Below are 25,821 nucleotides of genomic sequence, written 5' to 3'. Positions count from 1 at the left end.
ACTCTGTGTGCAAATACGATCTGTACTTTTTAATGTATTAATCTTCAACTGTTAGATAAAGGTAGAACGTAGCTGTTTGCTTTAAAAAACAAAACAAAACAACAACCCTTAAGTGTCATTTTTTTTAGCACTTTAATAGGACTTTGCTGATAGCTGACGGTATCACAAGTTCTGCTCTCCAATCGATTGTATTCCTGCTTTATTCAAACATAAGTATCAGGAAACCAGAGTGCTCTGAGGGCACATCATCACCCACTGGTACATGCCGCTTTAGTATAAGTGCTTGCTACATTCCAATAACATTTCAAGGAATTGTACCAAGTTTCCTGGAATTCTTCCTAAAATGTGAGAAATGGTGATTTCAGAAAGTCATGAAACTGGTAGTTTCTAGGTTTGTTAATCAAAACTAGAGCACTGTGTTCAGAAAGTACAAACGCTAGTTTCTAATTCCACAAAAATTTACTGGAAGTGGCTTTTCATATGCTAAATTAGAAGTGACCAAATGTTAGAAGTAAGTATTTAGTTCATGCACTTGAATCAAAGTTTTCAGAACACTTGTACCCTTTTGGGGACAGACGGACATAATCCCCAATTGGATCTTTGGCCAGCAGGGAATAAAAGGTAATAAAACTGAAACTTTTTTCTGCCCCCCCAAAAATAAAAAAGCATTTTGTAATTTTCTTCTACGTACATGTTTTTACTCATTTTCTTTTTAAACTCAAACAGAGAATGTACACCTCAAAGAAAACAGAACATAAAAAAATGTTTAATTTTGAAAGGATTTCACAATGCCAAAGCAAGGGGCACAAAATACAAATCATGGCTGTCCTACAGAACAGTTTAATTCAAGAGCATCAAGATAAAACTGGGCATTAACCAGTCCGAAACAAATTAAAGTGGTCTCTATCTCAAGCCAGACTGTTTTAGTCTTAAATAACAGCAAGGTTAAACAATACCAAACACGTCTATTACATGTTCCATTCTGTTACAGCCTCTTAAACAGCACTCATTGCGGCAGCGGCACTGTAACGGTACGTTACTGGAGGTTAGCGTTTGTCGGCGCTCCGTTAAAGTCGATGGGGTTCATGCACATCAATCACTGCACATGCAATCAACTCTGAAATGGACTGTGGTGAATGTTCAAAACTTACCCAAATCAAAAATGCATTTTCTTCTGCACAAACACTTAAGTGAGGACAACAAAAGCGCCGTTACAGTTCGGATAACACACAAAGGAAGTAGTCAAGCTCTGAAGGAAATCCACGCGGAATACAAGCTGTAAGAAGAAGAGAAAAAAAAAAAAAACCTCCAGAAATAATCTGTACATTCTAAAGCTGGACCGGGCTGAGGACAAACATGGTGAGAAAGGGGAGTGGAAAACTCAAGATGATTGCTACTTGTTTTCAGGACGTCAGTGAAGGAGACACCTGAGCCTTCCTCATGGAGCGAAGCGCCTTCTCCCTCAGGTGTTTCTCCAAGTCATCCAAACCGTCTTCTACTTCACTCTCTGTTTCCTAAAAGAAAAGTAGCATCATCGATTTCTCACGTTTGTCATTTCAATACAAATCGTCGGCGGGTCATACCCAGCGTTCGTCTTTTCAGGTCCTGAAGGTGGACTTTACCTTCCTCGAATCCCCGTCCTCGGCCACGCCCTGGTTCTCTTGAACATCTCCAGCTACACTGCTACTGCTCTTCTTCTTGTGCTTCTTGTGCTTCTTATGTTTCTTGTCTTTCTTGTGCTTCTTTTCCTTCTTCTTCTTCTTTTTCTTCCCAGTCACATCAACATCTGAATTCTGCAATAAGGCAGATGAGAACTGTTGTACTGCAACAAGAATCTCCAGAACACGGAAGACAATCTTAAGTCCCAAACCTTGTTTGGAGATTGGCTGCCAGATCCACTGCTGGGCTTTTTGGCTGGCGGTGGGGACAAACTAGCGAAGCAAGTCGGTGAGGGCGAGGCAGCCGGCCGTTTCTGAGGCACTGGTCTTGGGGAAACCGACCTGGACCTGGAAGACACTCTCCTCACAGCATGGGGACTCTGAGAAGGTCTGTGGAAAAAGAAGCCTTGACATCAAGGAGAAGACAAAACAGGACCAAATCTACATCCTTCCTGCTGCCTTGCTTACCTCTGATTGTTGCGTTGCTCCGGGCTGTGAGACACTCGATGGAAGGGTTTGCTACTGTGGGCCAGTGACTGCTGCCTGCGCTGAGCAGGTGGAGATGGACTGGATCTCTCACAATGTCCCTCTGGACTGGGTGAAGCCCTGACAGTACGACTACGGTTTGCGGGGGACGGGGAACGACGACTGGGCACCGTAGCTGGAGATCGTGTGTCCCTGCTCGGCCTCACAGACGGTAATACGGGGCTCCTTCTGTGTCTGGGTGGAGACGTGGACGAAGGGGATGACCGTCTCTTTGGAGGAGAACTCCTGCGCTTGGGGGACCTGGAGGTGCGCCGCTTAGCGCCTGGAGACTGGCGCTTTATGGGCGAGCTTGACATCTTCCTCTTATGAGGGGGTAAAGGAGAGGGGCTGTAGCGACGCTGGATAGGAGGAGAGTATCGCCTGGGTGATGGAGAACGGCGACGAAGAGGTGGAGAAGGAGACCTGGGAGGAAAAGAAGACACTAAATCCAAGCATTTTGAAAGCTCTGCAGTAATCCTGCTACCAGACCCACAAAATATTGAAGGTATCACCTTCACAGTGGAAACACTGACGATCCAGAAGTCTGTTCTACAGATAAACTGAAGATGACTTTACCTGCGGCGTTGGGGAGAGGGAGATCGGCGCCGGCATTGGGGAGAGGGCGAGCGACGTCTGCGTGCCCCAGGAGAAGGAGAACGCCTCTTCCTGCACAAGAACAGAACAGTTCACTTCCACTAATACAAAAACTCCAGTTTAATTTATTCAACTCATAATTAACAAGTTCTGTGTCTGACCTTGGAGAAAAGTCCCGATGTCGCCTCCGTGGGGATGGCGTACGGCTTCGCCGCCTTCTAACATCACCATTTCTGGCGCTTGGACCTGTTGTTGGTCTCTTTGGCGCCTCATCCTCTGAGGAGGAAGATCCTGAATCTGAGACCATGAAACAGAGGACACCAGCCGTTACTATACTGGAGCCTCAACTGCACAGAATAAACTTCATCAGTTACGAACACGACACGAGACTCGAGTGCACAATATCAAAAATGTGGTGAGCAAAGAATGGTGTTAAGAAATAAAAATAAAACAGACCTGAAGAGGACTGCTGATTCTGCCTACGGTACTGACGGCGCTGTTGCACAGAATCTGTTGTTGCTCCTTTTTCATTTTTGTCCTCCTCTGAAATGTAAAATGTCATCAGAACCAATAAAACGAACGGTTGGGATTCCACAGACTTAAGGAAAAGAAAACCCACAGATAAAATACAGCAGGGAAGATAGACTGTGCTATAAACTAATGAATGATGCATATCAATGAAAATAAGAAGCTCTTACAACTGAAATACCCGTCTTGAAAGTTGGCATTTAAGCAGAATTCAACGATTTCATAAATGGCGCCACTGACACAACTTTAACCAATCAGAAAAAAACTCTGGATTGCTTGCGGTGCTGCTGTGACGTAGTATGAGTACAAAAAGCTACAGATGGCGAACACGCACTGATGTAAAAGTCCTCTCTCCCTCCCTTGCCGTTTTCCTCCTGAGCAAACACAAATCCTTTCAACTATAAAATAAACTAAATGTATCATCAGCACCACTCATGGGAGTAAATGGATAAACACTGAAGGATTTTGGTGGTTTTCCCGTTAAGCGGAGAGAAAGTGAATCTCTGTTCGGCTGTCCTCTTCAGCTGCACTCCGTGCTGCAGCTTCACAGCCTCTGGGCATTGAAGCGGCTGATTTTCAGTTACAATCCAGTTCATTTTTTTTCGCAAAATCCATGCTCTGCGGCACAGACCATTTGAACCTGAGAGCCGGGCGGAGATTTGCCATTGCTGGTGGATTAAAACTCGTCTCTGGTGCGGGCTCGCAGAAGAAACAGCTCGCCTTTAGCGCAGAAACCTCCCACTTCCGCTCCTCTCCTGCTGTTCAGCAGTAAACAGCAGAGAGAGGTTTCACAGACATGGTTTCTCTCCAGTATTGGAAAATCCCGCAGGTTGGATTGTGAAATTCCGTTCTGCGAATTACATCGGTATCGGAACCCAATACCGATCCAGGATGTTGACTGCTGCTTACGTGCTTTGCCCCTTCTATACTGAACAGTGACATTGGCAGAGCTGTGAACCTCTGTGCCCATGTGACATCACACATCGCTGTTATACAACCCCTGGCAAAAATTATGGAATCACCGGCCTTGGAGGATGTTCATTCAGTTGTTTAATTTTGTAGAAAAAAAAAAGCAATTCACAGACATGACACAAAACTAAAGTCATTTCAAATGGCAACTTTCTGGCTTTAAGAAACACTATAAGAAATCAGTAAAAAAAAAAATATTGTGGCAGTCAATAACGGTTACTTTTTTAGACCAAGCAGAGGGAAAAAAAAATATGGAATCATGAAAAACAAAAGAACGCTCCAACACATCACTAGTATTTTGTTGCACCACCTCTGGCTTTTATAACAGCTTGCAGTCTCTGAGGCATGGACTAATGAGTGACAAACAGTACTCCTCATCAATCTGGCTCCAACTTTCTCTGATTGCTGTTGCCAGATCAGCTTTGCAGGTTGGAGCCTTGTCATGGACCATTTTCTTCAACTTCCACCAAAGATTTTCAATTGGATTAAGATCCGGACTATTTGCAGGCCATGACATTGACCCTATGTGTCTTTTTGCAAGGAATGTTTACAGTTTTTGCTCTATGGCAAGATGCATTATTATCTTGAAAAATGATTTCATCATCCCCAAACATCCTTTCAATTGATGGGATAAGAAAAGTGTCCAAAATATCAACATAAACTTGTGCATTTATTGATGTAATGACAGCCATCTCCCCAGTGCCTTTACCTGACATGCAGCCCCATATCATCAATGACTCTGGAAATTTACATGTTCTCTTCAGGCAGTCATCTTTATAAATCTCATTGGAACGGCACCAAACAAAAGTTCCAGCATCGTCACCTTGCCCAATGCAGATTCGAGATTCATCACTGAATATGACTTTCATCCAGTCATCCACAGTCCACGATTGCTTTTCCTTAGCCCATTGTAACCTTGTTTTTCTGTTTAGGTGTTAATGATGGCTTTTGTTTAGCTTTTCTGTATGTAAATCCCATTTCCTTTAGGCGGTTTCTTACAGTTCGGTCACAGACGTTGACTCCAGTTTCTTCCCATTCGTTCCTCATTTGTTTTGTTGTGCATTTTTGATTTTTGAGACATATTGCTTTAAGTTTTCTGTCTTGACGCTTTGATGTCTTCCTTGGTCTACCAGTATGTTTGCCTTTAACAACCTTCCCATGTTTGTATTTGCTCCAGAGTTAAGACACAGCTGACTGTGAACAACCAACATCTTTTGCAACACTGCGTAATGATTTACCCTTTTAAGAGTTTGATAATCCTCTCCTTTGTTTCAGTTGACACCTCTCATGTTGGAGCCATGATTCATGTCAGTCCACTTGGTGCAACAGCTCTCCAAGGTGTGATCACTCCTTTTTAGATGCAGACTAACGAGCAGATCTGATTTGATGCAGGTGTTAGTTTTGGGGATGAAAATTTACAGAGTGATTCCATAATTTATTCCTCAGAATTGAGTGAGTCCATATTTTTATCCCTCTGCTTGGTCTAAAAAAGTAACCGTTACTGACTGCCACAATTATTTTTCCTGATTTCTTATAGTGTTTCTTAAATCCAGAAAGTTGCCATTTGAAATGACTTTAGTTTTGTGTCATGTCTGTGATCTGGTTTTTTTCTACAAAATTAAACAACTGAATGAACATCCTCCGAGGCCGGTGATTCCATAATTATTGCCAGGGGTTGTAGCAGACAACAAGGCAGTCTGCTGGTGGCTTTAGACACGCCATACAAAAATGCTCATAACTTTAACATAAGTGATCACACATGCCTACAACTTTCATATGGGCTCTCAATATCATAATCTACCAACCCAATCGTAAATTATCAGTGGGTTTCTTTTCCTTTAAGGTTAAACACTGACAGCAGGGCTGCAACTAGCTAAATATTTTTTCTAATTAACCTCTTGTACCATATGCCTGTTTCCAGACTCCTGCTCGAAAATGACATGTCCAAAATAAACTGAGTATATCTCAGAAACTACAAGGATCATTTGTATCACCTTGGTATCATAATAAAGGTAACACCTAGGAGAGTACTGAACAGGAGTAAGAATCAGTACATATATAGTATACAATATATATATTTTTTGGTCAGAGTACATGAAGATGGCGCGCACACACACACACACACACACACACACACACACACACACACACACACACAGAAAATTTATTTGCAAATAAAGTACACTTTGAGTCAAATGTCCTTTACAATGATGTAGCTACAACCCAAAACCTCTAGAAAAATCATATTACAACTTCTGACCACTACCTGCACACCAAGGCTAATGCCAAAAACTGAAATAGAGAAGTTCTGGAGAGGTAAGAGTTGAGTAATATTTAGGTGGATTCTCCAAATTGACCATTTTGGTACAATGTGTGCCATTTGATATTTCCTAGGTACTAAAGTACACTACTCCTTTTGTTGAACTTATGCCACAAAAAGGTATTCACTCTCTCCATTTCTGTTTTGTGGGTTTGCTTTGAAAAACATCGACCACATAAAACTCCTCTGTGCTGCTGTGTGTAATACTCAGTGTACCTCTTAACAGTGGAATGTTACGCATGACATTATCTCAGGAACCCATTGGTGTATTTGGATGATTGACACTTATCGAACCGTCAGAGCCAACAGAATCTAGAGGCAGTCCCCAAATCTATGTCAGCAATATCATTTGCAAATCACAAGAATACGCAACATGTATCAAGGGAAATCACTGCCTTACTCCCCAATGTGTTCCATTTCCCAGAGCAAAAAGTTGGCAAGAACATTCTGGAATTATTTTAGTCTGACACAAGATTTCCCCTTTCTCATGGATTTTTGCACTGGAACATGATTTATGATCAGAAAACAAAAGTAGGACGTAATTTCTGGTTATGACTGTGTGAAGTATATTTTTGGTGTTGGTTTGGTGAATTTTGGATCTCTTCTTCTTCTTTGTCTTTCGGCTGTTCCTGTTAGGGGTCGCCACAGCAGATCAATCGTTTCCATCTCACCCTGTCCTCTGTATCTTCCTCTGTCACACCAACCACCTGCATGTCCTCTCTCAGCACATCCATGAACCTCCTCTTTGGCCTCCCTCTTCTCCTCCTGCCTGGTGGCTCCATCCTCAGCATCCTTCTCCCTATATACCCTGGGTCCCTCCTCTACACACGTCCCAACCATCTCAATCTCACCTCTCTGACTGTCTCCAAACCGTCCTACCTGAGCTGTCCCTCTGATTGGATCTAGAGTGATAAAACTCATACCGTTGTCGTCTGTGGAACCTCCATTTTTACATCGTCACCTTCCTAAAATAATGGCCTAAGTTATATAGGAAGGTGATGACATGGTGTGTTGTCTGGATCGGTAGCATGAAGTAGCACAAATGCATGCACCGGTTTTTCCCGCAAAACCCATCGTTTTCTTGCTTGTTCATTTAGTTGCTTGGTGGTGGAACTGTGTTTTGGTTTGGTAGAAATGGTTGTTTTGGGCTTTTACTAGAGCTTCTAACCGTAGATATGCAACATACCTTGGTTGCTAAATATTTAGCATTGTTTCAAACTTTTTTGTTGTTGTTGTTGAATCACTGCATCCCTGGCCCCAGGGGCACCCACATCTTCCAGATTAATCTGTCCATTATTTTCTGATTAGTAGACTGATCTTTTGGTTAATTTACTAATAAATAATCTTAATTCCTACCATTATTTTTCAACTTTAAAATAAAGTATTTTGCCTTTGAAAAGATTTATTTTACAAATAAAAACATTTTCCAATATAAAGACAATATAAATTTCCAAAAATTACAAGGTATCTATTGATTTGTGAGCTGCAGCATATTGGTGATCGTCACAGTTTATTTAAATGCTAACCTGACTCAGAGCCTTCAGAGGGACTGGGCTTGACATCTTCAGGTGGAGAATCATTCCGTACCACTTTTTGTTTCAAACCTAGAAAATAAGGCACGTGAATTCTCAGACAGAGACAGTAATCATGATGAATGAAAACAGTAAATCAGAAAATGCAATGATTAAGGATGGAGTGAGGACCGCTATGAGGAGGATGAAGAGTGGAAAGGCAGTTGCTCCAGATGACATTCCAGTGTAGGCATGGAAATGTCTTGGAGAGATGACCGTGGAGTTTTTAAACCAGAAAATAAAATATTGCAAAGTGAGAGGATGCCTGAGGATGGGAGAAGTATGTTGGTTCTGATTCCTAACAATAAGGGTGATGCGCAGAGCTGCCATAAGTCACAGAAGCTAGACTAAGAGGTGAAGATTAGCAAGCAGCATTATGGTTTCAAGCTGAAAAAGATCACTACAGATGCAATGTTTGCTCTCAGAGTGCTGCTGGAGAAGGCCAGAAAGAGTTGGACCGTGTTTGTGGTCAAAAGAGTCATTTTTGATCAGGATATGTCATTCAAAGCGCATATTAAACAAATATGTAGGACTGCTTTTTTGCATTTACGCAATAGCTCTAAAATCAGAAAGGTCTTGTCTCAGAGTGATGCTGAAAAACTAATTCATGCATTTATTTCCTCTAGGCTGGACTATTGTAATTCATTATTATCACGTTGTCCTAAAAGTTCCCTAAAAAGCCTTCAGTTAATTCAAAATGCTGCAGCTAGAGTACTGACGGGGACTAGAAGGAGAGAGCATATCTCACCCATATTGGCCTCTCTTCATTGGCTTCCTGTTAATTCTAGAATAGAATTTAAAATTCTTCTTCTTACTTATAAGGTTTTGAATAATCAGGTCCCATCTTATCTTAGGGACCTCGTAGTACCATATCACCCCAATATAGCACTTTGCTCTCAGACTGCAGGCTTACTTGTAGTTCCTAGGGTTTGTAAGAGTAGAATGGGAGGCAGAGCCTTCAGCTTTCAGGCTCCTCTCCTGTGGAACCAGCTCCCAATTCAGATCAGGGAGACAGACACCCTCGCTACTTTTAAGATTAGGCTTAAAACTTTCCTTTTTGCTAAAGCTTATAGTTAGGGCTGGATCAGGTGACCCTGAACCATCCCTTAGTTATGCTGCTACAGACGTAGACTGCTGGGGGGTTCCCATGATGCACTGTTTCTTTCTCTTTTTGCTCTGTATGCACCACTCTGCATTTAATCATTAGTGATCGATCTCTGCTCCCCTCCACAGCATGTCTTTTTCCTGGTTCTCTCCCTCAGCCCCAACCAGTCCCAGCAGAAGACTGCCCCTCCCTGAGCCTGGTTCTGCTGGAGGTTTCTTCCTGTTAAAAGGGAGTTTTTCCTTCCCCCTGTAGCCAAGTGCTTGCTCACAGGGGGTCGTTTTGACCGTTGGGGTTTTACATAATTATTGTATGGCCTTGCCTTACAATATAAAGCGCCTTGGGGCAACTGTTTGTTGTGATTTGGCGCTATATAAAAAAAATTGATTGATTGATTGAAAAGAGGTTGTGGTAAGACTATGCGTTTCCAAATCTTGAATAACAATTCTCATCAACACGATACTCAAACCAAGTATTTTCAGATATATATAATGTTAATCTCTATCAGATAAATGAATAACGTAAACTAAATCACTTTCTTTTATTACACTGTAAAAACATTCAAATAGTTTTATTATTTCAAACTTGACTGCAATGTTGAAATTTGACATTTTGGGAATCACTGCTTAGCTCATATTCTGTCTAGTGATTATGTTTTATTGTCTAGTGATTATGTTTTATAACAGCTATAAAGGTCATACCGGATGATCTGGGTGGGGTTAGAGAGGGCCGACCCCTTCTGGTCCGTGGCGATGGTGACCGTTTGTCTTTCCCTAATGGGCTCATAGATGTTTCTGGACGATGGGCCTGTTTTCTGGGAGGTGGACTGGAGAATCTTTTCATTATTTTCTTAGGTGAGCGAGAGCGTGATGAGCTGCTGCCAGAGGATGATGGAGAGCGAGAGCGCCGCCTGGAAGCCACAACACATGAACATATTAAGAGGACACACTGAAAAAAAGCCAGGTCCTGCCTCTGCAGAGGAACAGGTTAGATTTCTGAAAAGTGAGTATAAAAAACAAAATACACCTCTTTAATACTCACTGACCTGCGAACAGGAGATCGTCTGTGTCTGTGTCTGTAGCTGGCACCTCCACGTCTGGGGGGGCTCCTTCGACGAGGAGACATTCTTCTCCTGGGACTCTGTCTTCTACGAGGGGAGTAAGACCTGAATAGTGTGGACAGGAAGAGTTTACACAGGTTCTTACTGTTTTAACTGTGACTGGGGTGCCGTAAAATCAGACTGTACTTCAAAAATAAATAAATAAATCTAAAAGGTTGTTTACATGCTCCTATTTGTAAAGGAGGGATGTCTCTGTCTCCTCCCACACAGACTTTGTGGGGTGAGTCAGAGTCCAGATAGGTTCAGAGGGCATGTAACAGAACAAGCAGGAGTTCAGATATCATTGATTGTGAAATCTCTCAGAAAACAAAAATGACTCATTTCAGGCACAAATTTTGCTGACAGAATCAGTTTCTACAGAGACACGCACAAAATTTTGGATTTTTGTGATTAACATGCCGCCCCAACCAAGTTTAACTGTATTTTGATGTAAATTACAATTGGATATAAGAGTCAATCATTTAACAGACAGTGGGTTTGAAACATTTGTCAGACTTCATAAGGTTTACAGGTTAATCCTCTCCCTCCCAACTCTTCTGTACTTTGCTGCACAGTGAAACCGTCTGGTAAGACGGATGATTAAGTTGTGCACATATCATTCATCAAAGAACCTACTGTGGACAAACTGTATCTGCATGAATTACCGACCAATTGCCATTTAAGTCAAAATGGGAGCCTTGCTACTGTCAAGACGTGAAGTTTGTAAACTGTGTAAAAAAAAAAAAATTATAATTTTGCCTGGGCTAAAGAAGATTAACATGCAAAAATTCGATATAATCCACAACTTTGAAAGTTCTTAATTTATGCACTGTAACAATTTTTTTCACTGAAAACAATTACATTATTAGCACATATGTCATCTTACCTTGATCGAGAACGCCGTCTACGAGTGCGTGAATGAGAACGGGAGCGGCGATGAGGTTTTTCCCTCCTGCTGTCCTTCTCTTTTTCCCGGGACTTCTGCTGTTCCTCCTTTTTATGACTCTTGTCTGGAGAAGGATCTTTAACTTTGGTGACTGAGTCTCCTTTCACCACCTCCATAACCACTTCACTGCAGAACAGAGAAAAGATGAGCTTTAAACAAAACATACTGAACAGACTATTCAAACTACGAAGGCACCCAGGGATCACATTACAAGGTAACAGCCAGACATCAACGTTGCATTACAAATAAGAGCATCAGATCGTTGTGATGTCACAAGGCATGAATCCTACCCCACCCCCAAAAACTGTAATACTGTAAATATGTAGGTGAATGGGTGAGTTACTCCGTCAGTCAGCTGTTCTTAGCAATAACTCAAGAACAATGTGCTATCATCTTGTACACCTCCAACTTAAAGGAGATCTAATAAGAACAGCAGACTAAAATTGACCAACATACCGCATTAATAAAAAAAGCAACTGTTTGGCCTATGTAATATGCCATGAACCTGTGTGCCACCTGCTGGATAAGATGCTCATATTCATGTGAAGGGAAAAACCTAATGCCCGACACAATAAAAAATACAGGATGAAATATACAACAGAACAGGAAGGTATAACTGGAAATAAACGCTGGGTAAACCATGTGAATGGGGGTGATAACAAAAGAACACTGTACGTTATTCATGGCAAAATCTATATACTGTCACAAAACCTTTAAAAAAATGCATGTTTGAACACTGCTCATGTGCTGTGCTGCCACCTGCTGAGCACTTTAGAACTGTGCAGCAATAGAAAATACTGAATTTCATTTAAAAGCTACAGTTAGCGCTGATCTTACATGCATTAACATGCACGTTGCTTGTGAAGCATGAAGTTAATAAAAAAAAGTTCCTGACTTAATTAATCCTAAACAGTAAATCAAGAGAAAACAGCTGCAAGAACTACAAATGCAAAACTAAAATCTGCAGTTAAAATAAAATGTAGCAGATTTATAAATGAAACCTCTATTAAGAGTGTGTGTGTGTGTGTGTCCAGAACAAAAAGTAAAACAGGAAGGATTTAACCCACCAGGCAGTAGTTTCTTGGACAATTGCTTCGGGTGCAGCTGTTGCTGATGCGTCTGGCACCACGGGCTCCTCCACAGGTTTTGTGGGCAGCTGCATCAAGGAAGGAGGGGATGAGCTCACAACAGGTGGACTGGATTTGCGTCTTGGCGAGCGTGAAGGGCTGCGCTTTCTCTCCCTTTTCACTGGTGACCTGCGCCTTGGCGACGGCGATCTGCGTCTTGGTGTTGGTGACCTCGTTTTCCGCCTAAAGAGAGACAAAGCAGCTAGAAAATTAGTAATTTTAATGTAAGGTGTGGCTACAGTAACAAGACTGTTGATGTAAAGGGAAGGATACAGTGGGCTAATGTCAGCATGAATTTGCCAACATGACAAATGTTGCTATCAGTATCAGCAGATATCCAAATTCAGGTATCGCGATCGGAAGTGAAAAAATGTGGATCAGTGCATCCCTAAAAACAGGAACTAATATTACCTTCTTGGGCTCTTTGACTGTGCTCGCTCTCTGTCCTTGTCTTTTCTATCGTCATCCACCCGCTTCAAAGAAGCAAGCTTCTCCTGTTCAATCTGTCAAAAGTATTAATAATCAGTTAAACTGAGTACCAACAACTTCATATATTCAATCATTAATTCAAAAAAACAAAAAAACAAAAAACAAAAAACACAACAACAAAAAAACAATCATCGGTGACAATGTGCACTTCATTCAGTTTTCGAGAAGCATTGGTACCAACCAATCACCCTGATAGGCTATCTTTAATAATTTGCACTGTATGCGCTGATGGAGAATTATGGAGAAGATCAGAAAGAGATTCATTGTGCATTTATGGATTTGGAGAAAGGTTTATGAAATGACACCAACTCAGGAGTTGAAGTATTGTAAAAAGAGGTCTTTAGTGGCAGAGAAATATGTGAAAGTGGCGCAGGATATGTGCAAGGACAGCTGTAAAATGTGCAGTAGAAATAATGGATGCATTCAAAGTGCAGGTGGGATCATATCAAAGATTGGCTCCCATTCTTTTCTTATTTGCATTGGTGATGGACAAGTTGATGGACGAGATCAGACAGGAGTCTCCATGGACTATGCTGTTTGCAGATAATAATGTGATCTGTAGTGAGAGTAGAGAGGAGGTTGAGATAAGCCTGGAGAGGTGGAGATATGCTCTGGAGAGACAGGGAATTTAAGTCAGTCGGGGCAAGACGGAGTACATGTGAGCACAGTGGCACAGTGCGGTTGCAATGAATAGACATGATGAAGGTAGATGAGTTTAAATATGTGGGTTCAACTGTCCAAACTAATGGTGAATGTGAAGTGTAGAGGTGAGGAAGAGTGCAGGCAGGGTGGAGCAGGTGGGAAAAGGTGGCAGGAGTGATGTGTGACAAAAAGGTTCCTCCAAGATCGAAAGGGAAACTTTACAATTAACTCTGTTGTAAGACTTGGAGACAGTGATGCTAACAAAAAGACAGGAGGCAGAGTGGAACACACTGCAATTTTCTTTTGGAGTGACGAGACTGGACACAATTAGGAATGAACGCATTAGAGGAAGGTGGGACGCTGTGAAGTCAAAGTCAGAGAGGTAAGACTGAGATGGTTTGGACATATGCAGAGAAGGACCCAAGGTGTATAGGGAGAAGGATGCTGAGGATGGAGTCACCAGGCACGAGGAGTGACAGCCAAAGAAAAAGTTTATGGATGTGTTGAGGGAGGACATACAAGTTGTTAGTGTGACAGTTGAAGATGCAGAGGACAGGCTGAAATGGAGATGAATGATCTGCTGTGGTGCCTCCTAATAGCAGCAGCCGAAAGAAGAAGGTAGCCCCCAACAACCCGACATCATGCTCATGCTTACCCATCGCTAACACTTTACCTGTCTTTGTTTGATTTCTTCTTTCTTTTGTTCAAGGAAGGCAGATGGAATACCAGCAATGTTCTCCTGGGCACTGAGTAGCAGGGGCCACAAGTCCTTCATGAACTCCCGAGCATTTTTTCCATTCAGGAAGCCCGTCAGGTTGATCTGCATCATCTTGCTATCTGGATGCTGCAACACACATGAAAGGAGGACAGAAAAGACCATATGGCCATTGAAACAATGGAAGCAAAATTATCAGGAGGTAGCATCCCACATAAGGGTCTGCATACCTTATAATCCTTGCTAAACTAAACCCGTTAGCTATGCAGTTAACCATACTCTTAAGTCAGTTACTGATTAGGATGCTGAACATCCACTGGGCCTATAAAGGACTCAATAACCTAATAAATAACTGATTTAAATTATACTCACAAACTCATGAAATTGAGAATGTGAGCTACCTGAGGGGAGACATTTCTAGCAACATAAAAACTGCATGCAATACTGCTGTCAAACCCATTTCAGGATATTCAACACATCTACAATTTTATCATTAAAACTCCCATAATTCAGTTTATTATTTGGTTTCCCCTTTTCTGACCCCATTACTTTACATTTCTATGTCCCTGCCCACCCCTTGTTTACTCGTCTCCCCACAGTCTATACTTGAGGAGATAAAACAGATAGCCACAATACAGAGTGCATTAAAACCCAACACTGCAAGTACAGTTCCGGTGTCTTCAGTGAGTCTCGTGGGATCAGTGGGCACGGAGCTCCATTGGCTTGCTTCCGCCTCCCTACTGCTTGAGATTCAACCACCTTGAGCTTAATGTTATATCATTTATCTAAATTGCAAGAGACGAACAAGCAATAATGAGTACACAGTTACACAAGGAGTTTTATTTCAACAACTGACAAATGACTTGTTTTTTGTGAGAAGCTGTAGTCTCACCTCAACAATGGTTTCTTAACACTACTCAACAGTGCTCTTTAGATTTAGCTTTAAAACCATTCCTAAAATGCTATAAGGAGAAAAACAAATTTAATGCCAATGTAACATATACCATTTCTACATGTTGAGCACCTTAAGGAGTTTGAAAGCACTCAAAGTTACGTAAACAAAACAGGCTACAACTCCATTCTTACTTTCACAGATATGCATCCTGGATGCGCACCGTTAGTAACCACGGCAAGCCAGTTCCCAAAGATCATGGCTTGCCACAATCATTATTGAGTGTACGGTTTGATGACGTAACACACCAGGCTTGTACCATGCAACGAGTGAGAAAACAGCAACAGTATGACAAGGTTACTAGCGCCATGATTACCAAACTATGTGAAAGGTCACAAAAGGAGAAGGTAAATTAAATTCAATCACAGTTGAATCAAGACCACATCACAATAACGAAAGATCTGAGTTCACGATGGACACGCTCCTGTACCCTCTAAGGACAACTTTTTCAGACCGTGTTCTTCCAGGACGTGTATCTGTGAAAGTGAGAAGGAGTCTTAAGACTTGCCTCTGCAATACTGTAGCAGAGGAAACTAATAACCACCTAATGAAGAATGCACCAAGTATATTTGTTGCTTTTCACGCAATCTATTTTCTATTTGGAAAAAAGCCTGACAAATGGAAATTAAGGCCTGAAACACACTGCAAGCGTCACGTGCGTGTCACAGTTGAGCGCCGATACCACCAGCATCAGCAAAGCTGCCCAGAAGTGTGTCGAGTCACACGTACCATGGCCCTTCTCGAGAATAAACGCCTATTTTTTTACGTGTGCCACGAGCAGCTGACAGAAAAAAAATTTTCTACTGGACTTTCTACGACTGGAAAAGAAGTCAGACATGAAAACTATATATACAACTTAAAAAAAACTTTCAGTGCTTGAATAACATCACAATATCTGGTTACAAGAAGTCACTGTGCTTTTTCACTTTTTCTGAATGCTCCTCAACTAAACCCACACAGATCTCTATTTATCTTAAACTCATTTTCAAATATCCAACATGAAGTGTACTTTCAGGGAGGTGCTGTCAGAGGACGGCCATATCAGTTAAACATGCAAGTAGGAAAGAAAAAAAAAAAAAAAAAAAAAAAAAAGAAACTTGTGCGCGCGTCCTATAAGAATCACACCAAAAAAAAAAAAAAAAAAATCATCACAGAAGACGGAGATTAAAATAAAAGTCATTATTAAAACACAAAGGATGTGGAAAGACAGAGCAGCAACGCAAAAAAAAAAAAAAAAAAAAAAAAAACTCGATAAAATGCAGCCCAGTGTAAATACACACATGCACAATTGCTGCATGTGCGATGTGACATGCACGTGACGCTAAGTGGGACACACTCCTACATACACATTTGAAGCTAAAACAGGTCATAGACTAAGTTTGTGGGATATGCTCAATGCTGCAATATCTTAAACTGATGGGGCTTCACTCTGCAGCTCGACCAGCAGGAAGGACTGTTAAACGTGTGAGCAAATGAACCGCACAGTTTTCAAAAGAACAACATAAACTAAAAAAAACAAAAACAAAAAACATACTGTTCCCTGACTGGTCCCAAGTTAATTTAAATCTGAGGCGTGTCATTAACAGACTGTAAGTCAACTCCAGGTCAAATCCAAAAAAAATTTCTGGCCTCCAATGGTTGAAGTTTTTCACTGTGCAACCATGATGAGGAAATTTGCTCAGGTTGTGTTTATGACACTATAATCACTGTTACACTGCATTCACATGCTGATAGTAAAACATAAACTGGCCTAATAGCAGAATCACTGTCATCTGCAGATGCAGATGGCACCATGGTGTGCGGCTGCCACTCTCACACTCAGCAATGGTAGGAGTCCTCTGAATGAACACACACAAATCGGCAACATGTGAATGCAACATTATGCTGCTAACATATTGAAAGAGATGGGTGGTGTGCAGAGCATCAAACTCCGTCCATGTTAGCCCCACAGCACAGACTGCATGATCTCAGTACAAACTACACTCAGCTTTCAAATAATGAGTGACGAATCACAAAGTTGCAATGTCTGTCTGCTGATAATCAACTACATTTCTGCCCAAATCATGCCTGATTAAAACTTTAAATTATAATTTGGGATAAACTGTTCCAATGTCTGCAACCCCCCCCAACACACACTTTGTCAGATCTAGCAAATATCGCATGGAGCCGCTTTCCCATTAGCTGAATGTTAGGAAGTACAGCAGTAGATATCTAAAGTGAAGCACAATAGCAATGCAGAAAGGCAGAGCAGTGCAGAAAGTTATGGTGCAAGTCTGTTTCTGCTCCCAAGTCAAAATAATGGAACACCCAGCTCAGTGCACTGCTCACCGCTCAGCATGTGAAAACAGTGTTACAGCAGTTACAGGTGCAACAAGGCACATTTCTGACCACATTAACTGGTAAAATCCTTAAATTCTTAAACCAGAGGTTGTCAAAAATATGTTTTGCTTGCTATCAATCTTCAAGTTACTATGAAAAAATTTAAAGTGGAAAATCATTTTTACTAACAATGGACTACTGCAAATCGTAATCAGGTTGCAAACAGGGAAGATTTATCAGTTTCACAAAAAGTGATCAACTTCTGTTAAACGAACTGAAATTACCTACGGCTAGTATGATTATGGCATTGTTCAGGTCACTGACATGACAATGGTAATCCCTGCATATAACTCACCTCAAAACACACACTGCATCATGAAGGGAGAGTTGGGCTCAGTGACTTTGGGCTCAGGAGAGAGCTAATTAGGTGTTGGTGCTATACTTCTGATGCAAGGTATAACATCCATATTGGTTCAGGCCTTTTAAATCATAAATCACATCATTATTAGAAGACTGCTGAATAAAGGCACTTTGTCACATAACAGCAAAAAACATGGATATGTAATTACAAATCACTTTTACACCAACTGTTACTGTCCGCATTCAAATACACCAGTATGTGTATAATTTGCTTACGTCCCGTCATAATTTCTAAGCAACAACCTGCAAAATGACAGTTCTGTAAAAACAAAATACAAACATATCAACATATGATCAAAGACATTACCTTCTCCTCAAGCTGGTTAAATATGAACTCTATGACGACATCGTCCTCAAAACCCAGAATCTCTGTAACTCGTTGAGTAATCCAAGGTTTGATGACTTCCAGGTTCACTTTGGTCATATCCACCTAAAGATTGAAGAAGCACCAAGAGTAAAGACAATCAGCAACTCTGTATTAAGGTAAGGTATTTACAATTATTAGGTCACAGAAACTAAAAATGTAATGTTTTGTAGTAAATCTGTCCCTGATCTAGAATATCAATGTCCACTTTTGAGATGACAATTGTGTTCCGGGTCGGCAGACATGGTTCTCACTCCAATGGAATCATACGCATCAGGCATCATCAATTCCTCGTACCAATGTCGGTGTCGCCGACCAAACAGTCCCCCCTAAAAATCCGTCTGCCCTGCCTTCACTGCACATGCGTCATTTCGGAGCGTCAGTAGCAATTCACAGATTATCGCCTCATTTCTGCATAAAACTGCACTCCATTCATCATCTATCTCAGCGATAAATACCTGAAGATTTTGTACAATAATCATTTCCACATAAATTCAGCATCACCGTAATTTCTGGACTATAGAGCGCACCTGAATATTAGCTGCACCCACCAATTTTAAAAAGAAAAAAGAAATTGTACATAAATAGGCCGCACTTGTCTATAAGCCATGGGTCTCCACATTGTAACATGAGATATTTACACAGAAAGATGTTAGACAGAAAGATTTTTTTTTACTTTTAATTAAATACGTACTGTAAATGCTTTTTCTCCCTGAAGTGTTACACATAAATACTGACACGCGCGGCTTCTCCATTCCACACTGAGAACTGAGTAATTTGAACTTTTTCTTGAGAGTTCATCGCGTGTACCCAAGATTGGATGGAGTCTGTGGTAAATGAGACGTTAATGAGGCGCTGTGACTTTTTCACTTGTTGCGCCAAGACAGAGAACCGGTATAGAAGGGTGGGGGGGAGAAGGCTCCTTCTGCGCTGTTGCGCCGGTGAGGGACTTTTCTTCACTAAAACGAACACATAAGACCTTACATTTACACTATGTGTGAATTTACACCACATGAGGAGCGCAGCTTTCAGGAAATCAATTGACACCATCAATTGACGTATCTGGACTTATGAAAAAGCCTGTAAAAATCCACAAATTAGCCACGTCATTGTAAAAGCTGCAGTGTTCAAAGCGTGTGAAAAAAGTAGCGGCTAATAGTCCAGAAATTACGTTATTTCATAATAAAAGAGGGCGGACTGATCAACGCGCCACAGCAGCACATCTGAGTCTGACTCTCTACACCCAACGCGATCAAAGGGAATAATGTGATTGACAACCATTAGATGACAAAGTAAAAACCTCTTTAATCATTCTAAAGTTATTTTTAAGCAGAAACGAGGCGATAATTGTTGAATGCAGGGGGACCGTTCGGTTGCCGATGCCGGCATGCTTTTTCCGACAGCTCAGTGGTGCAAAAACTCCTGCGGCAAGACATCACGTCTGATGTCATGAAACATGAGTTTGTATCTAGCAACAAGGGGAAAAAACTGCATTGACTGAAAACTTGTGTAGATCTATATTATTCCACACAGAAAATTGAAACAACAGGGTTCCCAGTTTTGTAACCACTGTTCCCAGCCCCGCAGGGCTTGGACCCCTAATGGGGGAACTGATAAACAATTAAATCAAAAGTCAGAATTGGTAACAGCAATGACAGATAAAATCTTATCAATTCTCATGCCTAGTCTGCACACATGGGAGAGCTCATCTACTACAAGAACAAACAGGTTGACCATTGCAGTACCCCAGAGTTCTTGAAATGGAGTAATAGCTCTACCTAGTGGACACTTACTATTGATGCAGGTACAATTTTGACAAAAGCTTTAGTAAATCTATAAAGTGCAGTCGATGAAAACACAGCTTAAAACAATGGTGCAACTGTATGATGACCTGTGATGAAAGTGGGCCATGGGAAAAAAATCTTGAAAATGTTTGGCAAGGGCTGAAGTCCTGAAGACCCTGGCGGGGGTTCTCTCCCAAATTTGGAAATATCATGTATTCTGGTGCATTTTCAGGTCTATTTAACCACCAAAAAAAAAAAAAAAAAAAAAAAAATCTCCAAAAAAAATCCACTTTTTGTTGGGTCAGGTCAATTTTTCCACCCCGGTGAAGCATCTTTTCACACAACTTGTTTTGTACTACCTGTCTTTAATCCCAAAAACATACATTGTGGCTCAGAAAAGTATACAGTAAAGGAAATGACAATTCAAAGAACTCAATCAGCATCTCTCATTTGCTGCTGTGTGGACATGCGGCGGCACGTAAAATTAGTCCTTCAATGTCGAATCACGACATGAAAATGTCAGACATAATATTCACTGTGGCGTCTCATCAGAAATGTTTCTAAACGATTTTACGAATACAAATTTTGTGAAGACAGACCACAGACTCAATCTGACATGGGCCACGAAAACAAAAATAACCCCTCTTCTTCTCTGGAGTTTAATGGCGGTTTGCAAGCCAACACGGTGCATTACCACCACCAACTGTTTGGGCGTGGAGCACTAATGGATTCTGAAGTATGCCATCAAAAATAACCTGAAAACATTCACTACGTGAGTAAAAACCTGGATTTCTGGGAATTTCTGGAAAACTTTCATCAACGTATCATTTATTTTCATTGGTTTTCTTTGAAATCAGATTGTTCAATGAAGACATTAGAAAGCACTATCTATGCTATACTGATCTCAGATTTTTAGCTCTGCCAATGAAATGGTAAATGTAAATGGTAAATGGACTGCATTTATATAGCGCTTTTCCATCTGCATCAGACGCTCAAAGTGCTTTACAATTATGCCTCACATTCAGGGTGCTGTCAGGGTGCTGCCATACAAGGCGCTCACTACACACCGAGAGCAATAGGGGATTAAAGGCCTTGCCCAAGGGCCCTTAGTGATTTTCCAGTCAGGCGAGGATTTGAACCCATGATCTTCTGGACTCAAACCCAACACCTTAACCACTAGACCATCACCTCCCCAACACCATCACCTTCCAACTCTCCAAGTTGGAAGTTATGTTATTGCACGTTTGTTTGTGAACAGCCTGAAGCCCACAATTTTTCATATATCGTCTTGAAATTTTTACTGAAGATTCACATTCTAATAGGCAATAACTGATTCAATTTTCAAGGTCATAGGTCAAAGTCAGGAAAAATCTTGCAAAATTGTAAAAATCCCTATCTAACTTTGAACAGATTTTCAAAAATTCATAACTGTCAAAAAGGATCAAATTTCTTTCATATTTGACAGCATTATGTTAGATGGGGCATGGAATATACCTTCTTGTCCAGACATTCTGCAAATTTGAGTTGTTTTAGGAGTTTCTTCTGCTTGTTGCTGAAGCGGTTGTCTTGTTCTGCACTGGTGCCCTAAAAATGAATAAATAAATCAAATAGCAGCAGTCATCTTTATTATAACAGCAACACATCCATGAATTTTGGTAGTTCCCACTTCAACCAGCAGGGGCTGGCATCCTTTGTAAGGTACTAACAACACATTGCACAACAACGGTTAGGATGCATTATAATAAACTCCCACGGCAAGACAGGGCCAGATATGATGAAACTTGATATTTCTATTCTAGATAAATACCACGGCATCAACCTGTGCCACCATTTGGACAGTATTCTGATTTTATCCATGCCCATTTTGTTACCTCTGATGCTCTGTGTAATGTAGTTCAATGGCTATTCATGTACCGCCAAATGGCAACACCCAAAAGTCTATAGTTACCACCATAGCTTATGTATGTCTTTGCCTGGTCATCAGAGATGTATGCGTAGACATTCCTATAATGACAGTGGAACACATTCTAGGCGACATTCGTGTCTTGAAACTTGTCCACATTACAAATGAAAGTGAAAGAAGAAAAAAAAACAAACACAAAAATGTTATAAAATTATATTATTAAGACTATTCTGGAATTCACAAGACTAATTCCAGGCCCTATTATTGATATAATGTTTTATATCATTAATTTCCATGACACAAGCAGAGGCAGAACATGAGGGTGAAACATATCTTCAAAACATAAGGATATCAGATTCGGGCCATCATAGTTTGGTGCAAGCTGGAGTTGCAAGTGGACCTGGACACATTTCACTTTTCTTTGGGGGTCAATTGGCTTCACTCTGGTTCAAGTAAGATGACAGATCTTCCCTTGTTGCAGAATTGTTGGTATAACCATTGATGGGACAGTTCTGGGGCATGAGAAATACTACAAACCTTCTTCCAGAGAGACCCTGAACAACGTTTGACCCTTCGCGATAGTTGCCATGGTGCACAATGCATAATAGGAGGCAAGTCAGACTTCTTCATGGTCTGATTTTGTGTAACAGTACGTTGTTTATTTTCATTTTTAAAATGTATGATAGAAGCTCAGGATTTAGAACAAGGACAGCAGGCTTACGGTTTTAGCACGTTACGACACCCATTAGCTACGTCAACAGTTTCTAATATTAACATCAGCTAACTACTAAATGGGTAACTTTACTGTTAACACTGACATAAATACAACGAAGAATAAACTCGTGTTACTGTCGGCTGACGATCAACCATCATGTTTAAATGCACATGATCGTATTAACGGGCCTGACTAATTCCTGTGTCGGCAGTACTGGGCCGCCTGGCCGCCATCTTTAGCTAGCTTTCAACGATAGTTAGCTTCCAAATTTGTCTGTCTGTGAACTCGATTGGAAAAACCTTTAGTATCTCAAACATATAATATTAGCTAAACGTATAAGGCAGGGGGGGGGGGGGGATTATTATTTTTAACACTGGTAAATTACAGAACTTGCTGCTGAGCGCACAGGATAATCGTGTCCTACCAAGTAATAGTCGGAGCCCTAAACATATCGTTCCACGGTGAAATACCACTGTGAAATATCATACAAGCTACTATTATTCAAAACACAAATTACGTTAATTTACGTGAACGGTAAATAACGTTTCAAACTCTTACGCGGAAAAATCCCGCGTCCATTTTCGTGGAAATTCGATGATTGCTGGCTCAGTTCGGGAAAGACGTGTGTGGCTCTTCTGAAATCCGACTTAGATCCAGAAGCGCGCCCCTACAGGCAGCAGCGAGAAATGTCTGGCGGCGGAGCTTCGAAAGGGGTGTCGAGTCCATGAAACGCCCATGAGCTCTTTTATGACTAAAATGACACAAACGTCAAGACATAATGACACAAATGACACAAACATTTCATCTTTGTTGCAGTGAGACAAGGTTCGTCATCTTTAAAGGTTACAATGGTAATCTGTCAGAAGATAAAGCTGACCAACTAATCCTTGATTATATTTTAGACACCATAAATGTAAATGCTGCAGATCAACATAAACATAAGAGCCACTCATTTGTCTTATGCTGTTCTAAGCGTTGGAATGAATGTAAATCTCTCCCCCCCCCCCCCCCCCCCCTTTTATTTTAAATGGTAAAATATTTTTTAAGTACTAAATAGGAGGATTGTGGATGAAAATATTTGCAGTATGTTGCTTATTTGTTTTTTCTTGCCCCTTTGTATTTTGCATTGAATTTGTTGGGAGGTGATGGTCAAGGAGTTAAAGTGGTGGGTTTATGATGGGAGGTTCCTTAGTTTAAATCCCCGTCACACCAGACAAGTGACCTTGGGCAATATTCTTAATCCCCAAGTTGCTCCGTGCGTGTGTGTGTGTGTGTGTGTGTGTGTGTGAGACATCACTGTAAACAAGGTTGGGTAGGATTACTTTGAAATGTAATCCAAAAGTAATCAGATTACAAGTAATCCAAATGTATGTACATACATGCAATCCACATGTATTCTTTCAAAGTGTGACCGCAGGACGTTTGTGGCCGGGACGGCGGTGGGATCGAACCCAGACGGCTCGCACTAAACCTCTACCTCTACCAGGTCAGCCAAAGGGGAAATCCCCATTAGCCAAGCTAGCGGGAACGTCTTTTCAATCAGGACCCGGGACCTTCATCCCGCTACATATCTCCCCACCATTTTTGACTTTGTCCCGAAGTCACAGGTGCATTTAAGCATGTTCTGTGACTACCCACATCCTGTTCGTGACGCCAGATTATGACCGCAGGACCTTTGTGGCCGGGACGGCGGTGGGATCGAACCCAGACGGCTCGCACTAAAGACCATTCCTCTACCAGGTCAGCCAAAGGGGAAATCCCCGTTAGCCAAGCTAGCGGGAACGTCTTTTCAATCAGGACCCGGGACCTTCATCCCGCTACAAAAGTAATCCTACCCAACCTTGACTGTAAAAGCACTATATACGAGGTCTCTTAGAAAACTATCCTACCTTTTTATTTAAAAAAAAAACTATATGGATTTGAATGACGTGCGATTACACCAATCATGCTTGAACCCTCGTGCGCATGCGTGAGTTTTTTCACGCGTCGATGACGTCATTTCCCTGTGGGCAGGCCTTGAGTGAGATGTGGTCCCGCCCTCTCGGCTGAATTCCTTTGTTTCACACGCTGCTTGAGACAGCGCGCATATCTTTATCAAAATTTTTTCTGGACCTGTGAGGAATATCCGAGTGAACACTATTCGAGAAATTAAGCTGGTTTTCGGTGAAAAGTTTAACGGCTGATGAGATATTATGGGGTGTTTCTGTCGCTGTAAGGACTTCCCACAGAGCGGGACGTCGCGCAGCACTTCCAGGCGCCGTCGTCGGCCTGTTTCAACCTGAAAACATCCTAATTTAAGGCTTAATTCACCCAGGACGTCGTGAGAGAACAGAGAAGATTCAGAAGAGGCCGGCATGAGGACTTTATGCGGACATTCCACTGTTTAAGGACATTTTTTAATGAAAGATGTGCGCGCAAATTCTCAGAGTCGTTTCCGTGACGACTCGGCGAATCTGTGTGCGCCGCGACAGGAAAAACACCTCCGTGTTGAAAACCATTTGTAAAATTCAGGCGGCTTTTGATGGCTTTCAACAAGTGAGTAACTGAGAAATTGTTTAACAGCTTGGGCATGTTCCAACTTGTCCCTTAAGGTTTCCAACGGAGGTGTTTTTCCTGTCGCGACCCCCCGTGGTCGGGTCCGGCCCGACATGCGACTCTGCCCGCACGTTCTTTCATTACAAAATGTCCGTTAACAATGGAATGTCCGAATAAACTCCTCATGCCGACTTCTTCTGAAAGTTCTCTGTTCTCTGACGACTTATTGGGTCAACAGAGCCTGAAATGTGGAGGTTTTCAACTTGAAACGGCGAGACGCTGCCTCCTCGGAGCGCAGATCGCCATCAGGCACCGTGGGCCATCCTTACGGCAACACTACCAGACCAAAATCTCTCATCAGCCGTTAAAATTTTTACCGAAAACCAGCTGAATTTATCGAATGGTGTCCACTCAGTTGTGCCTTACAGATTTGAAAAAATTTTGATCAAACAAAGCAGCAGTCTCTGAGCCATTCCTAAACAATGAAAAAACGATGAGAGGGTGGGCGACTCCTCACTCAAAGACTGCCCACAGGCGAATGACG

General features: G+C 41.6%; 1 protein-coding gene across 1 annotated transcript; it reads right to left on the bottom strand.

The window, feature by feature from the left end:
- Positions 1 to 740: 740 nt before the first annotated feature.
- Positions 741 to 23,423, bottom strand: srrm1 (serine/arginine repetitive matrix 1). The gene is made up of 17 exons (XM_034160063.1): positions 23,301 to 23,423; positions 21,619 to 21,708; positions 18,284 to 18,406; positions 14,244 to 14,414; positions 12,851 to 12,942; positions 12,380 to 12,622; positions 11,253 to 11,438; positions 10,313 to 10,432; positions 9,969 to 10,177; positions 8,121 to 8,198; positions 3,234 to 3,320; positions 2,939 to 3,074; positions 2,760 to 2,849; positions 2,127 to 2,606; positions 1,871 to 2,048; positions 1,623 to 1,793; positions 741 to 1,514 (listed from the first exon to the last, which is right to left on the bottom strand). Exons 1-17 carry the CDS (start codon positions 23,319 to 23,321, stop codon positions 1,404 to 1,406), a joined length of 2,586 nt encoding a protein of 861 aa, XP_034015954.1. The 5' UTR covers positions 23,322 to 23,423; the 3' UTR covers positions 741 to 1,403.
- Between the last annotated feature and the right edge of the window lie 2,398 nt (positions 23,424 to 25,821).

The sequence above is a fragment of the Thalassophryne amazonica genome, chromosome 19 (genome assembly GCF_902500255.1).
Source record: "Thalassophryne amazonica chromosome 19, fThaAma1.1, whole genome shotgun sequence".
Taxonomy (NCBI): Eukaryota; Metazoa; Chordata; class Actinopteri; order Batrachoidiformes; family Batrachoididae; genus Thalassophryne; species Thalassophryne amazonica.
Note: the sequence above shows the minus strand (reverse complement) of the source record. Positions and strands in the feature narration are given on the sequence as shown.